We start from the raw sequence: 12,916 nt of genomic DNA, 5'->3' as shown, positions 1-12,916 counted from the left end.
CCTGGTCCCCACCCGCGCCCACCCTGCAGCGGCCCCGCCCCGCCCCACCCGGTCCTACCCTCTGGTCTTCCATGGCTGCAACCCAGGTCACCCCGGCCCGGCCCGCGGGCCCCGCTCGCTCCTTGAGCCCCCAAGCTGCCTTTGCCGCTGCCGGGAGCCAATGGCCCGCGGAGCCCTCGCCGCCGCCGCGCCCCCGGTCAGCGCTCCATCACTGCACGCAGTGCGCAGGCGCGCCCCCCGCAGCAGCCTGGGAAATGTAGTTCGGCGCTGGGGGTCTGCGAGGGCCTGACCGCCAGAGACTGGGGCTCGTGGGGGAACCCTAGATTGATGCCAGCTGAAGACAGCCCTACTTAGACTCCTGTCCAGCGGCGTGACCTCGAGGTCATCCCAGTCCCCGCTGCCTCAGTCTCCCCACTTGTTCACCTGCACACCTTCTCCGTGGTTGCTCCAGCCGGTAGCCAGCCTGCCCCGCTCCACCTGGCCCTTGGCCACCTACACAGCGATGCATTTTACTGAGGAGCCGGGTCTTTATCCACACAGGGTCTGGCCTCTAAACCTCTTCCCCTCCAGTTGGTGCAGCTCAACTTCTATGCCTCCCACAGAGCCCCAGACTCGACCTCCTCCAGAAACCCTCCACCAGCTCGCAGCCCACGGGGCTGGGGGTATTGCAGGTAGCGCAGGGCCCTCACTGGATCCGGGAGGGTTGGATCAGACACAGGCAACAGATGGAAAGGGAAGTGGTCCTACCGCAGGTCCCAGCTGGGGGCGGGGGGGGGGCAGTCAGCCGGCTTGTCCCGGCCCACGTCTCCCCCTCTCATGGAAAGAGCAAAGCCAGCTGGTAGCCAAGTGTAGATCTAGTTGACCTGAAAGAGGACAAAGTGGGAGAGAAGACAGGACACTCATGCAGATTTAGCGACCCTGCTCTTGATTTCAGAGGGGCCCCCCAATTCAGGCTGTTTCCATGTCTGTCTCTCCTACCAACATGAAAGGGTCTGGGGCTTAATCCATTGGGGTCCTAGTATCACCCCTCCTGGGAGAGGAGTGGGGAGGTTGGGAAGCTGAGCGAGGGTCTGCCGGGGCTGGGGATGGGGCCACTGTCGGCCTCCCTGTGGTTGAGAGGATGGATTCTGTGGAAGTAGCAGGTCTCGCAGCTCTTTGTGAGAGAGGACGTCACTTCACTTGTGATTGAGGTGAGACATTGAGGTCTCTGGGTCAGCTGCCTGCTTTGAGGACACTCGTGACTAAGGGGAGGGTCGCAGGGCCCTGGGCACAGTGAATTCCCACCTGTAAGGACCCAGTCATGAGCAGCCGGCCCTCCAGCGGGGCAGCCTGCCTGCTGCTAGTGGGAGACGTCGCCTGGCACGTGAAGCTGGGGTTCATTCCCAGCGCCCAGAAAAAAGAGAAGAAGAGAACAAGTAGGAGAAATCCATTCCTCTAGACCTCAAAAGGAAGACATTCTGGGCCACAGCAATTGAGACAGAAACCGCTCTGTAACTCGCCACTCTGGCCTCTGCCTTGCCCCTCCTCCATCTGTATCACTCTGACTGCCAGTGACCACACTGTGTCCCCCCAGTTCCTCTCAGGTCTAGGCTCTAAACCCTCCCCCACGCTCCCTGGGGTTGGACAGCAGGCGCCTGTGCACACTGCAGGCTGACAGAGCCCTGGCCTCTCTGCGACCCTGCAGGGAGCCACAGGCCTGAGCATGCAGGTCAGGCTGGGCAGTGAGGTGACCCTGCCTCACCTGGTGACCCAGGTCGGGGTCTGGGAATGGCTCTGAGTGGCATAGACCAAGGAGAAGGACATCTTGTGCCAGCTGTTCATTACCAGCAGCAGCCTCAGCTCGGGGACCTCACCCTGGGGCCAGCCCACGGGGGGCTCCAAGGGCAGCAGGGACCATGTGTGCTGGGCGCCCATGGAGGCCCTGGGCTGGCCGAGAAGAGGGCACCTCCTGCAGCTCCTGGCAGTCACAGGTGTGAGAGCCGCGGAGGGGAAGATTCCGGACACTGGGACACTTGGCTCTCAAACATCAACCCTGAATTCCTCACCTGGGACTCAGGTCGGACATCCTGCAAAGATGAGGACACCCCAGATAAATAAAGATCTATTAGTTTTAAAAATCTTTATTTAAAAAACACAGCTCATAGGCTGAACTCGGCCCACAGCTGGAAGTTTTCTGATTCCTGCTCAGAACTTCACAATCATAAGGCTCTTGGAAACATGTGATTCTGTAGTTTTGATCAAAATAATTCCAGAATCTTAAAGTGTTGTTAAAACATATTCCACCTGCAGAGAAAGGCACACGTCCAGAATATGCAGCTGACCCAGGTATCTACCACCACCCAGCTGGAAATCACAAATTCCAGAGCCCTTGGGGTCCCCCATCACCTCCTGAGAGCTGCTACCCCATCCCTGGCACTGCCCTGACTGCTCAGAGCATGAATCTCTTCTGCCTGGGGTTTGTTTCACTTAAATGCATCCATGGAGTGTCCTCTTGTGTCTGGCTTTTTGCATTCAACATGACATCGGAGGAATTCACCTGTACTGATACACCTGGTGGTGGCTCCTTTTTCCTTGCTGTAGGGCCACAGGTGACCACATTGTCATGGAACTCAATTTCTTCTGGTTTCTGGCTATTATGGGTAGCCAGAGCCACATCCCCAGCCCTATTTTGTATTTTATTTAGAGACAGGGTCTCCTTGACTCGCTTAGCGCCTCCCTTTTTCGGAGGCTGGCTCTGAGCTTGAGATCCTCCTGTTTCAGCCTCCCCAGCTGCTGGGATTACAGGCGTGTGTCACCGTGCCTGGCTGGGCTGCTTGTCTTTTGGTGAAGATATGTAGACATTTCTGTACCTAGGACAATTCCAGAATCTCAAACCACAAAATAGAATCTTGCAGTTCTAGGATCATAGGGACAGAAAATTCTGGGCACTTTGATTTAAAGCATGTATTGTCTCTAAGGAGGTGGATGTTGGTCTTACTGACAAAACCAGATTTTCCTTTAAAAAAAAAGTTTTCGTAGCTTGGTATGGTGGCATATACCTGTAATAACAGCAGCTCAGAAGGCTGAAGCAGGAGGATCGTGAGTTCAAAGCCAGCCTCAGCAAAAGTGAGGCGCTAAGCAACTCAGTGAGACCCTGTCTCTAAATACAATAAAATATAAAACAGGGGGGCTGGGGATATAGCTCAGTTGGTAGAGTGCTTGCTTTGCATGTACAAGGCCCTGGGTTCAATCCCCAGCACCACCAAAAATAAATGAAATACAAAATAGGGCTGGGGATGTGGCTCAGTGGTCAAGTGCCCCTGAATTCAATTCCTGGTACAAAAAAAAAAAGAAAATTTTTTTTTCCTGGTGTTTCGGGTGAACTCCAGCCCTCTTATATGCTAGGTAAGTGCTCTGCCACTGAGCCACATCCCCAGCCCTTTTTATTTTTTTTATTTTATTTAGAGACAAGGTTTCACTGAGCTGTTTAGCACCTCACTGTTGCTGAGGTAGCTCTGAACTTGTGATCCTCCTGCCTCAGCCTCCTAAGCCACTAGGATTACAGGCGTGACCATGTGCCTGGCTCTTTGTGTCCTCTTTTTACATGTAAAGCTTAGATGCACATACAGAACACAAGTAGATTTATAAGATACCCAAAAGGAATAAAATTTCATAGGGGAACTAATTAAGAATTTTTAAAAAACATCGAAAGCATCTCCTTTCCTTATTAGTAATGAAAAGGAGAGTGAGAAAGCCCCAAGATAAAGAACTGGACGATTCTAGAATCTTAGACTCGCACGTAGTACCTTAAGCATCAGACTCAGTGTTGTACAGTCTTAGGGTGCAAAGGAGCAGAGAACCCAGAATCCGCAACGGAAAGCCGTCAACGCTCAAAGCTGGCAGGAACTTTCCAGATCAGCAAAGCCAGCTGCTCCCTTTTACCCATGAGGAGGCTGAGGCCCAGAGAGAGCCCAGAGGTGTCTCAGATGTGTCCAGGGACCTCTGAAACAGGGAAGTGGACAGTTTCCTGGATCCCAGCTCACATGACTCCACCCCGCCATGACACTGTCTCTGGGGACAGACCCGTGCAGGGCCAGACCCAGCCCATGCCACCTGGCTTCTGCCCCCTCGGTGGCTCCTGCCCTCTGTGGTTGCCCCCAGCCTCGGCACATGCTCAGCACCCAGCAGCTGAGTTAGAGCTTCTGGCTCGGCCCCAAGAGAAGCCTTTCCTCTCCAGCTGGTGAGGGTGGGTACCTGCCATAGGGTGATGTGTTGTGGCTGAGTGATGTGTCCCCACCCCTGCACTGTCAAGGGGGCCAATTAGCAATTAGCAGAAGTGAGTCAAAGGCTCCAGGTGGTGCCTTGGCAGCTGCAAGGGACCCCAGCCAGCTGCACACAGCTGGCTTCTTCATCTGGGAACAAAGGCTTGGCAGCATCCAGGGACCACCTGCCCACCTCGGCACCTGAGAGAGCAGCAGGCTGGGGTGCAGGACCTTATCAGTCCTGGCATCCAGAGCTTCTGGCTGGGTTTATGTCAGTTACACAGACCTGGATTCAGACTCTACTTTTTTCATTGACAGGCTGCGTGACCTTGGACAAGTAACTTGATATCTCTGTCCCTGTTCAGCTGTCAAAATACAGCTGATCTTGGTTTCCTAGCTAGGTGGGTGAATTGAGAGTGGTTGCATCTATTAGTATGGGTCTGGGACATAGTAAGCCCTCAATAAACATAAGATAGTATCATGTCTATGATGCTTATTCAGCAAGACACAGGTTCAGATTGGTGAAAACATGTTTTACTCTGAAACAGGGAAGTGGGGACAGAGGTGAGGAAGGCCTTTGTTCAAAGCGGGTCCCTGTTGCTACCTGGGTGTGGGATCCCTGGCAATGACTTAGGTGCTCTGAGCCTCAGTTTCCCATCTGTAAATGGGTTTGGCCAGAGTAGCAACTCAAACAGCAGGAGCCAGGAGTGTGATGGTGTCATGGGAAAAGTGACCACGCTCGGTGAGAGTGATGGCCAAGGAGGGGGATGGAGTTCTGGGGAGCTGGAGCCTGTCGTGGGGGTGAAGGGGCTCACAATGAGGACCCTGGAGCTCATGATAAGCCCCCAGTGTTCAGTTGTTCCAGTGACCCAACAAGACAGGCAAGAACACCTGCCTAAATTCAGTCCCACTTGGGGTGACAGGGATCTATAACCCCCCAGCGCGTCCCTCCCCGGCCAGCCCAGGTCCCCGCAATCCGCGCGCCCTCCCCCAGTCTCCTCTGGGCGCTGCTGGTGGCGGGGTGCCAAGCGCAGCTGTGCCTTGGCGCTGGGCGCTGGGATCCCGGGTCTCTGTCGCCCCCCCAGCAGCAGGTGGGACTCAGGGGAGAGAGCAGGGACCGGGCGGGGCGGGGGGCCGGGTGCCCGCTGGGGACGGCCGCTGCCTGGCCAGGGGGGGCGGCCGCGGAACTGGAGAAGGCTGGCCGCACACCCGCCTGCCTCAGAGACCCGGCTCCAGAGGGGGACCGCGGAGGGACGCCTCCCCTGAGGATGTCCACTCTATTGCAATGCCCCATGGGACACCAAGGAAGAAGGAGCCCGGCCTGGAGAGGGAAGGTGCTGGACCCTGCGGAGCTGTAGGCCTCCCCACTGCCCAGCCCAGGCCCCCCCCATCCCACATCGGGGTCTCTCCTGGCCCAGGCCCCACTCGGAAGGCCGGCAAAGAGGGTCCTGGGAAGTCAGAAGAGGAATCTAGAACCCTGGAGACCCAAGGGGACCGGCCAAGGACCACATGGGCTACTACTGCTTCCACGGGAGGAGGGGACGCCGACAGCCCACTCCTCAGGAGACTCAGAGGAGCCCCCCGCGGCCCAGGGACATCCAACAGAGGATCCTGCACAAAGCAAAGCTGCAGCTCATGGCGAATTGGGGGCGCTGAGAACACTCAGTGGTCATCGGGGTGTTCCAGAGCCCCAGGGAGGGCTGCAGAGGCTATGCCCAGGCACTCTGTGACAATGGTGGGGACATGGCCAAGGAGCAGGGAAGCGTCGCCTGTCCTGCTAGCAGTGTCCAGCGCTGGAAGACCCCTCCCTGCCCATCTGGTCCCTCCCCTCCACGGGCTCCCTGGTGTTTACCAGCCAGCAGGTCTCTAGTCCGATTGTCACCTTGAAGTGACACCAGCTGCGCCTGCTCCCCTCCCCCACTTCTGCTGTTTCCATGGGGACAGATGTCCTTTCTGCTGATCTGGCCTAGCTGCCAAAGAATGAGGAGGAGCCGAGCCTCACCCCTCTCTCCATCTTCCTATCTGAGGGTCCTCCCCCCACCCCTGGGGTTTTCCTGCCTCCAGACCTCCCCCTGAGACTCGGGTTCCGACCCTGCCTTGGACCCCAAAACAAAGAGCTGGGGAGGCTCTTGCCCCTCTAAGGCCTCTCTCCTAGTCCTCCAAGGGGCCAGTGCCTCTGCAGGGCGCCGGGACTCTCCCCGCAGCTCACTGGACACCCCTGGGGCCAATTCAGGCTGCAACGGCCGCCCAGGCTCTGTCTCTGCCATCCCCACCTCCCTGTGGCCCAGAAAGGACGCTGGACAAAGACAGCAGCTTCTTTATTGCTGGGCCAGGGGAGGGCTTTTAGACACCATCTGGGCCCTGGAACACAGCGGGGACCCGGAAGGCCACTCTGATGGAGACTTGGCACGGGCGGGCGGGGAGGAGGTCTGTGTGTCCATCCCTTCCCCAGTCCTCCTCCGGGACCAGAAAGACCTCCGCTGAACGGCAGGACGTCGGGCCCTCTCAGCCGACTCAAGGTCTCTGCGTGGTGACGGGGTACAGCAGAGCCAGGTGCTCGGCTCCCTGCACCGGCAGCGGGCGAGCGCTGTAGTGCAGGACCAGCTCGGGCACGCTGGCGAAGGGCCCGCTGTGCTGCCCCAGCACCACCTGGTTCTCTCGGGTCCACGTGAACTTCAGATGCAGGAAGCCCTGGCTGCTCCTGGGGGTCAGGGGGCAAAGGTGGCCCTGAGCTCCCCAGACCCACCCACACTCTCCATTGCCCCCAAGCCCCCCTCACAGTTGGCAGGGTGGGTGCTGGCTCCCCAGGCGCCTCCAAAAAGCCAAGGTCTGGTGGCCAGTGGTCAGCCACCACCCACAGGCAGGACGGCCTTGGCAGGCTTGTCCTGTAGACCTGAGGTCCTCCTGGGCAGGCCCAGCGCTCACCTGTGTCTGAGAGGAGCAGGTGCCCTCTGTGGGACCTCACTTCCTTCCCTCCAGGCCCTGCCTGGGTGGACCCACCAGCAATGTGGCCCTGTGGCACGAGGTACCCCAGGCACATTCACACCACACTCCGATGTGGCCAGGGGAAGGGAGCCTTTCCCTTCCAGGGAATCCTCCCACTCAGCTAGTGTCGCTTTTCAGAGACACCCTCAGCCCCCTGTGACTTCCCAGGGTCTCACATGGCTCTTAGCCCTTATCTCAGAGAGTGTCTTGATCTCTGGCACAGCCAGAGTGTCAGCACCTAGACCAGGGCCAGGAACGTAGGAGATGCTCAATTAATGTTCATTCAATGAAGGGACCAACCCTAACGGTGGGGGCTCTAAGACCCCTCTTGGCTCACTCCTAGCACCCCTAGATTTGGTCCATTCTCTCTCCAAACTTCCAAACTGTCTTTTTTTGGTGGGGGCCACAGGAACTGGGGATTGAACTCAGGGGAACTCGACCACTGAGCCACATCCCAGCCCTTTTTATATTTTATTATTTTTTGTAGTTGTACATGGACAGAATGCCTTTATTTTATTTGTTAATTTTTATGTGGTGCTGAGGATTGAACCCAGTGCCTCACTCATGCTAGGCAGATGCTTTGCCACTGAGCTACAGCCCCAACCCCTTTTTATATTTTATTTAGAGACAGGGTCTCACTAAGCTGCTTAGGGCCTCACTAAGTTGCTGAGGCTGACTTTGAACTCATGATCCTCCTGCCTCAGCCTCCAGAGCCGATGGAGTGACAGGTGTGACCACCGGCACCACAGCTCACAGTGTCCAGCTTGCTCCCACCTTATTAACCCCAAGTATGAGGCATGTGGTCCTGTGACACTCTGTCCCTGCAAGGCTGGGGTCTCACCTGAGGGACAGGGAGCAGTCCTGGGCACTGGTCTCACTGAGCCGCACGAGGTAGCTGCCTTCCTTGCAGAGTGACAGGAGGTTCTCGGCATCCACGCGGCTCAGCGGTCCATGAAACCACCTGCAGGCAGGGGCAGGTGTCTCCTGAAGGCCACTGCCCTTTGACACCCTGGGGGAAGGTCAGGCCAGGCAGGTGCGGGATCTTGTGACATCCCCCAAACAAGCCAGGAAGTCTCCTTGGGAGGAGCTGGGGCTGGGGCCATTCAGCATGGGCACCTGACCCCCACCCCCTTTCTCCTTTGTTGTGCTGAGGGTGAGTTCAAGGGCATCACACTGTATCTGAGCTACAGCCCCAGCATCACCTGATCTTAGAGCCTGCCTGGCTTCCCGGCCTCAGCAGCCCTCCCTACTCCCCAACTTCAGTCTCTCTCATCTGCTTTGCCACATCCTGCACCCTGCCCCCACCCGTTCTGCACTTAATATTTTTCATTAATTGTGCTTAAAAAAAAAAAAAAAAGAACAACTGAGCATGAGCCAGAGAGAGGAGCACCCAGCTGCTGGTTTCTATCAAAGAAAACTTAAGAGGCTCCTCTCACTCTGGGCCTCATGGGAGGTAACAGGCCCCGCCCTCTGCAGAGGTTTGGGCCTGGGGGTGAGGGCAAGGCCTGGGCTCCGGGCCTGGAGAGCACCTGAGGAGCTCCCAGTGCTGGAGGGACACAGAAGACCCAGAGCCCCTCAGCTCAGGCCGCACACTTCTGCACAAAGTTCTGAGCGAACTGCTCCTCCCAGTTCCATTCCAAGATCTTCTGGGGGTGAGGATGATTCCTGTGTCCTTCGCAGGTTCAAAATCCCCTCCCAAGTACCCAAGTGAAGGGAGGAGATCCTACCCTGAGCCAGGCACCCAGGGGGTTTTGAACTTGGATGCTTAGAAGCGGAAGGTCCTGACTGGGGCCACACAGTAGGAGATGCAGAGCAGGGGTCTGAACCCAGAACCTGATTCCAAAGGGAAGGGACCCTCATCTGCGGGGAGCCTGGTTCGCAAGCAGTGTGTGTGTGTGTGGGGGGGGGCAGTGATTAGCTGAAGAAATTAATGAAGTTAATAAATGAATGAATCCAAGTTCTTCCCAGTTCCAGGGTCCCAGGTGGGAAAACAAGAAAACTTCTGCCTGCCGGTGCAGTGGGGCACACCTGTAATGCCAGCAACTCGGGAGGCCAGGCAGGAAGGTCGCAAGTTCGAGTCCTGCCTTCACAATTCAGCAAGACCCTGTCTTAGCATTTAAAGGGTGGGGGTGCATTGCGGGAGGGGGATCTGGAGACGTAGCTCAGTGATAGAGCGCCAGTGGTTCAATCCCCAGTACCAAAAATAATAATAAATCAAATTTAAAAGGAAAACGTCTGTCGGGTAAATCGGAGCCTGTTGATAGTTCCTTCAGCTCTCCCACTCACGGCTGTTTCTCCAGGGGCAGAGCAGGATCCACACGCTCTGCGGGCTGGGGGCTTCTGGGTGGGGGTCTCCGTAGCTCCTTGATTGAGCCTGGGGTCCTTTCCCACTCTGGACTGTCAAACTGCACTGGAAGGGGAGGGTTAGAGAAGAAAGAGTTAAGTCCAGTCCACCTCAAGGGGGCGGGGCAGAGTCAAGCCAATGAAATTTCATTGGGGAGGCGGTGCCAGTTTGGATCACCTATCAGAGCTCACAAAAGGAGGAGCTAGGCTAAAGAATGAAAGGATTGACACAGGAGCAGCCAATTGGCTTTCAGAAGAGAGGGGCGTGGCAAATCATAAATCTGGGGGCACGGAAGGGGCGGGGCAGCAGCAGGAGCATCAAATCAAAGAGCAGGTCGGATTACAGAGCACCTAGGGCTGAGTTCCCTTCGGGTTCTGTTCCAATTTGGACCAAGTCTTAAAACTGGAGACCACCCTCCATATAAATACAGTGGGTGGAAGCAATGAGTCCCAAACACCCTCCCAGTCATACAACTTTTGAGGCAAGGTCATGTGGGCAAACCTTCCTGGCCTGAGGTGTTTTATTTAGTAGTAGTAGTAGTACTGGGGATTGAACGTGGTCATTGTCGTTGTTATTACTATTATTATTCTGTTTTACTTGACACAGGATCTCCCCAATCTGCTGAGAATGGCCTCGAACTTGCGATTCTCCTGCCTCAGCCTCTTGAGTCCACACCCAGCCTGAGTTATTTATTTATTTTGGTGCCAGGGATTGAAACCCACGGACACTTAACCACTGAGCCACCTCGCCAGCCCTTTTTTGTTTTTTTTTATTTATTTTTAGACACGGTCTAGCTAAGTTACTCAGGGCCTTGCTAGATTGCTGAGGCTGGCTTTGAGCTTGAGGTCTTCCTGCCTCAGACTCCCAAACTGCTGGGATTACAGGCATGTGTTACCAGGCCCAGCCTGAGTTCTTTTATTTTTCTAAAGCTGATCTTATTGTTACTATTTTTATACAAGAGGAAACTGAGATTCAGAGACTCAGTCAAGTTCCCTCAATTCAGCTAGGGATTGACCCCAAGTCCTCCTGACTGACACAACTAGAGGATCCTGCCCTTCCCGTCTAACAGCTCTCCTGTCATTGGGCCCTGGCCAGCATTCAGTTTACAAGAACTCTGTTCAGTAGGTACTGTGATGACCTTTTATTTTGTGGGTAAGGAAACTAAGACTCAGTGACTTGTCCAAGGAAGTGACACAAACCCAGGTCTAGTGTTGACCAAAGCCCTGTTCCTTTCCCTGCACTATGCTGAGCAGAATGAGTTAGGTTTTATTTCACAAGGCCTTTCAGTTGCCAAAGAATATGCAGGTTTTCCTGGGGGGAAGAATTTGTGACTATCAGCCATTCCGACTTTAGTGAGAATCAATGAATTATCTCATGGCAGGTAACTGGGCTCTACTTTATAAATAGATGCAGAGATGTGACTAGATGAAGAAATGGAGGATGGGCCATTCAGAGGTCAGGGTTTGGTTCAGAGAAGCACCTGCAAATGCTCTGGAGATGTGGTCTTTCTTCCACTCCCAGGGCTGGTCATACTCATCTGCTGGACGTTCATCCTCTTGGGGCAGCCGACTCTGCCGAGGCCTCTGATCAAAAGGGGGCCCGTCCCCCCGCTCTGGGTCCTGCTCTTCATAAGGAGTATCATACAGCTGTACCCCCGCGCCGCAGGGCAGTTCTGGGAGGCCAAGGACATGGGTCAGCCCCCATCCCCTGGGGACTTGACACCTCCCCAGCCCTGCTCACTCACCACTTATGACCCGCTGGGCGTCATAGGGCTCCATGTAGCCATCATCTGGGGGTGGCGGGTGAGGCTGGGCATCAAAGGGGTCTGAATACTCAGTGTCAACTTCCAGCTGGGAACAGAGGAAGGGAGAGAGCTAGGGAGACCAGCTGAGCTCCAGAGAGCCCAGATGAGTGGTGTCACGGATTCCAGCTGGCCCAGCTTACGTCCCCCTGTACTAGATGCTCTGCATGTGTTTATCTGCAAGAGCAACACTCAGCAAGTACACAGGCCCCATCTTACAGGTGAGGAAACCAAAGCACAGAGAGGGCAAGTGACTTGGGCAGGTCACACATCTGGTGAGTGTGAGGCAGTTTGATCCCAGCCTTCTGTGTTCCCTCCTCCTTTTATCTCCCTGTGCTCTCAACCACCCACCAAGAGAGCTTTGGTGAGCCATAGTCTGCTGAGGCTAAAAACCATGTTGACAAGAAGGGTGGGCACTGGAGGCAGCTCTGGGTTAGGTTCCAAAGTTAAGGTGCCAGGCTTTGACCTTGGGCTGGAAAGTCACTTCTCTCCTGCCAGCCTTAGCTTCCACTTTTGTAAAATGGAAATCAAGTAGGAGGGGCAGCATGGCTAGGGAACCTTTGCTGGCATCTGTCTTCTAAGCTGGGGCCAGTTGCCAAGGGCAAAGCTCAAAGGAGGGGATTCTGGGGGCGCTGGTGTCTCCCGCCCCCGCAGGACGGCCAGCTCCACGTATTTAAAAGAGGTATCAGACTCTGCTGAGCAGGTGGGGGCGGAAGTGTCCGGTGCCCTGCCCACCTCTGGGATCCTGCATAAACCACGCTCCCTGGATCAGGGACCAGAGCAGGACCCTCGCACCCAGTGTCCCGCACCGCTGTCTGCGGAGCTGCCCAGGCACGCACCTCTTCCCTGGGGTTGTCCAGCAAGGCTTTGGCTCTGGCCATGTCTGCGGCCTCCACTTTGATGAGCCGGTGCTTGGGAGAGTCGAACTTGGAGTCTCCGTGGCCCTTGGTGTCTCCGGGGTCCGCAGGGTCTGGCTCTGGGCGGCTCTCAGAGTCCTCATAGGGGTCCTCAAAGTCCAGATTCTTCTGCACCCTGTAGGCCCTCAGGATATCGCTCTCCGTGTAGTCCGGGGTGGGCGGCTGCGGAGGGGGTCTCCGACCGCCAAAGCTCAGGTAGTCCCGAAGCCACTTGGCCATTTGGGCTTGTGTCACCCCAAACCTGGCTGCTGTAAGAGAGGGACCCACATACCTGTTTTGGGTCCCTTCTCAGAGGGGAGGAGTGCAGGAGGGAAAGGAGGAGACGGAGGGGGAAGAGCTCAGGTGTGCCCTTCGGTTGGGCTCAACAGGGGCAAGGTGAAGAGGTGAGAGAGGGAGAGAGAGGAGGAGAAAGAGGAGGGAGGAGGAAGCCCACCTTAGCTCGGCTCTCCAAGAACCACAGGGTAAAGGGCGCCCGGCAAGTCCCTGAACGCGGCGCGCGCGGGGTCGAAGGGCCGGGGCGAGGGGCATCCGCGGAAGCGCGCAGACTTTGCGCGGGCAGCGCACTCCCGTGTGCGGCGCCGCCTCCGCCGCCTGGGGAGGGCTCCGGGGGTCGCTGCCTCGGCTGCGC

The 12,916-nt window shown here is 56.3% G+C and overlaps 2 protein-coding genes across 6 annotated transcripts in view; both read right to left on the bottom strand.

Moving 5' to 3' along the window:
• Positions 1-224, bottom strand: part of Fsd1 (fibronectin type III and SPRY domain containing 1) — an 8,953-nt gene extending 8,729 nt beyond the window's left edge. For both annotated transcript variants that reach the window (XM_015503636.2, XM_048812278.1), the window contains exon 1: positions 59-224. In XM_015503636.2, the coding sequence (XP_015359122.1) occupies positions 59-73 (15 nt within the window). In that variant the 5' untranslated portion in view covers positions 74-224. The remainder of the gene's footprint in view (positions 1-58) is intronic.
• Positions 225-6,544: 6,320 nt separating this feature from the next.
• Positions 6,545-12,888, bottom strand: Shd (Src homology 2 domain containing transforming protein D). Of its 4 annotated transcripts, none has more exons than XM_048812246.1 (7): positions 12,722-12,888; positions 12,211-12,536; positions 11,315-11,420; positions 11,051-11,242; positions 9,513-9,636; positions 8,068-8,187; positions 6,545-6,942 (listed from the first exon to the last, which is right to left on the bottom strand). In XM_048812246.1, the coding sequence occupies exons 2-7, from the start codon at positions 12,505-12,507 to the stop codon at positions 6,756-6,758; spliced, it is 1,026 nt and encodes a 341-aa protein (XP_048668203.1). In that variant the 5' UTR covers positions 12,508-12,536; positions 12,722-12,888; the 3' UTR covers positions 6,545-6,755. The 4 variants fall into 4 exon arrangements, with proteins under 4 accessions (XP_048668203.1, XP_048668211.1, XP_015359396.1 ...); XM_048812254.1 differs by having other exon boundaries at positions 11,051-11,194; XM_015503910.2 differs by having other exon boundaries at positions 12,211-12,533.
• Positions 12,889-12,916: the final 28 nt, after the last annotated feature.

The sequence above is a fragment of the Marmota marmota genome, unplaced genomic scaffold (genome assembly GCF_001458135.2).
Source record: "Marmota marmota marmota unplaced genomic scaffold, marMar, whole genome shotgun sequence".
NCBI classification, from domain to species: Eukaryota; Metazoa; Chordata; class Mammalia; order Rodentia; family Sciuridae; genus Marmota; species Marmota marmota.
This window is presented reverse-complemented; position numbering and strand designations above follow the sequence as displayed.

Coding starts and splice junctions, on each gene's coding strand:
- Shd (XM_048812246.1), bottom strand. CDS start 12,507: ATGGCCAAGTGGCTTCGGGACTACCTGAGCTTTGGCGGTCGGAGACCC. Junction 11,421..12,210: donor TGGACAACCCCAGGGAAGAG/GTGCGTGCCTGG, acceptor CTCTGTTCCCAG/CTGGAAGTTGACACTGAGTA. Junction 6,943..8,067: donor GACTGCTCCCTGTCCCTCAG/GTGAGACCCCAG, acceptor CCTGACCCCCAG/GAGCAGCCAGGGCTTCCTGC.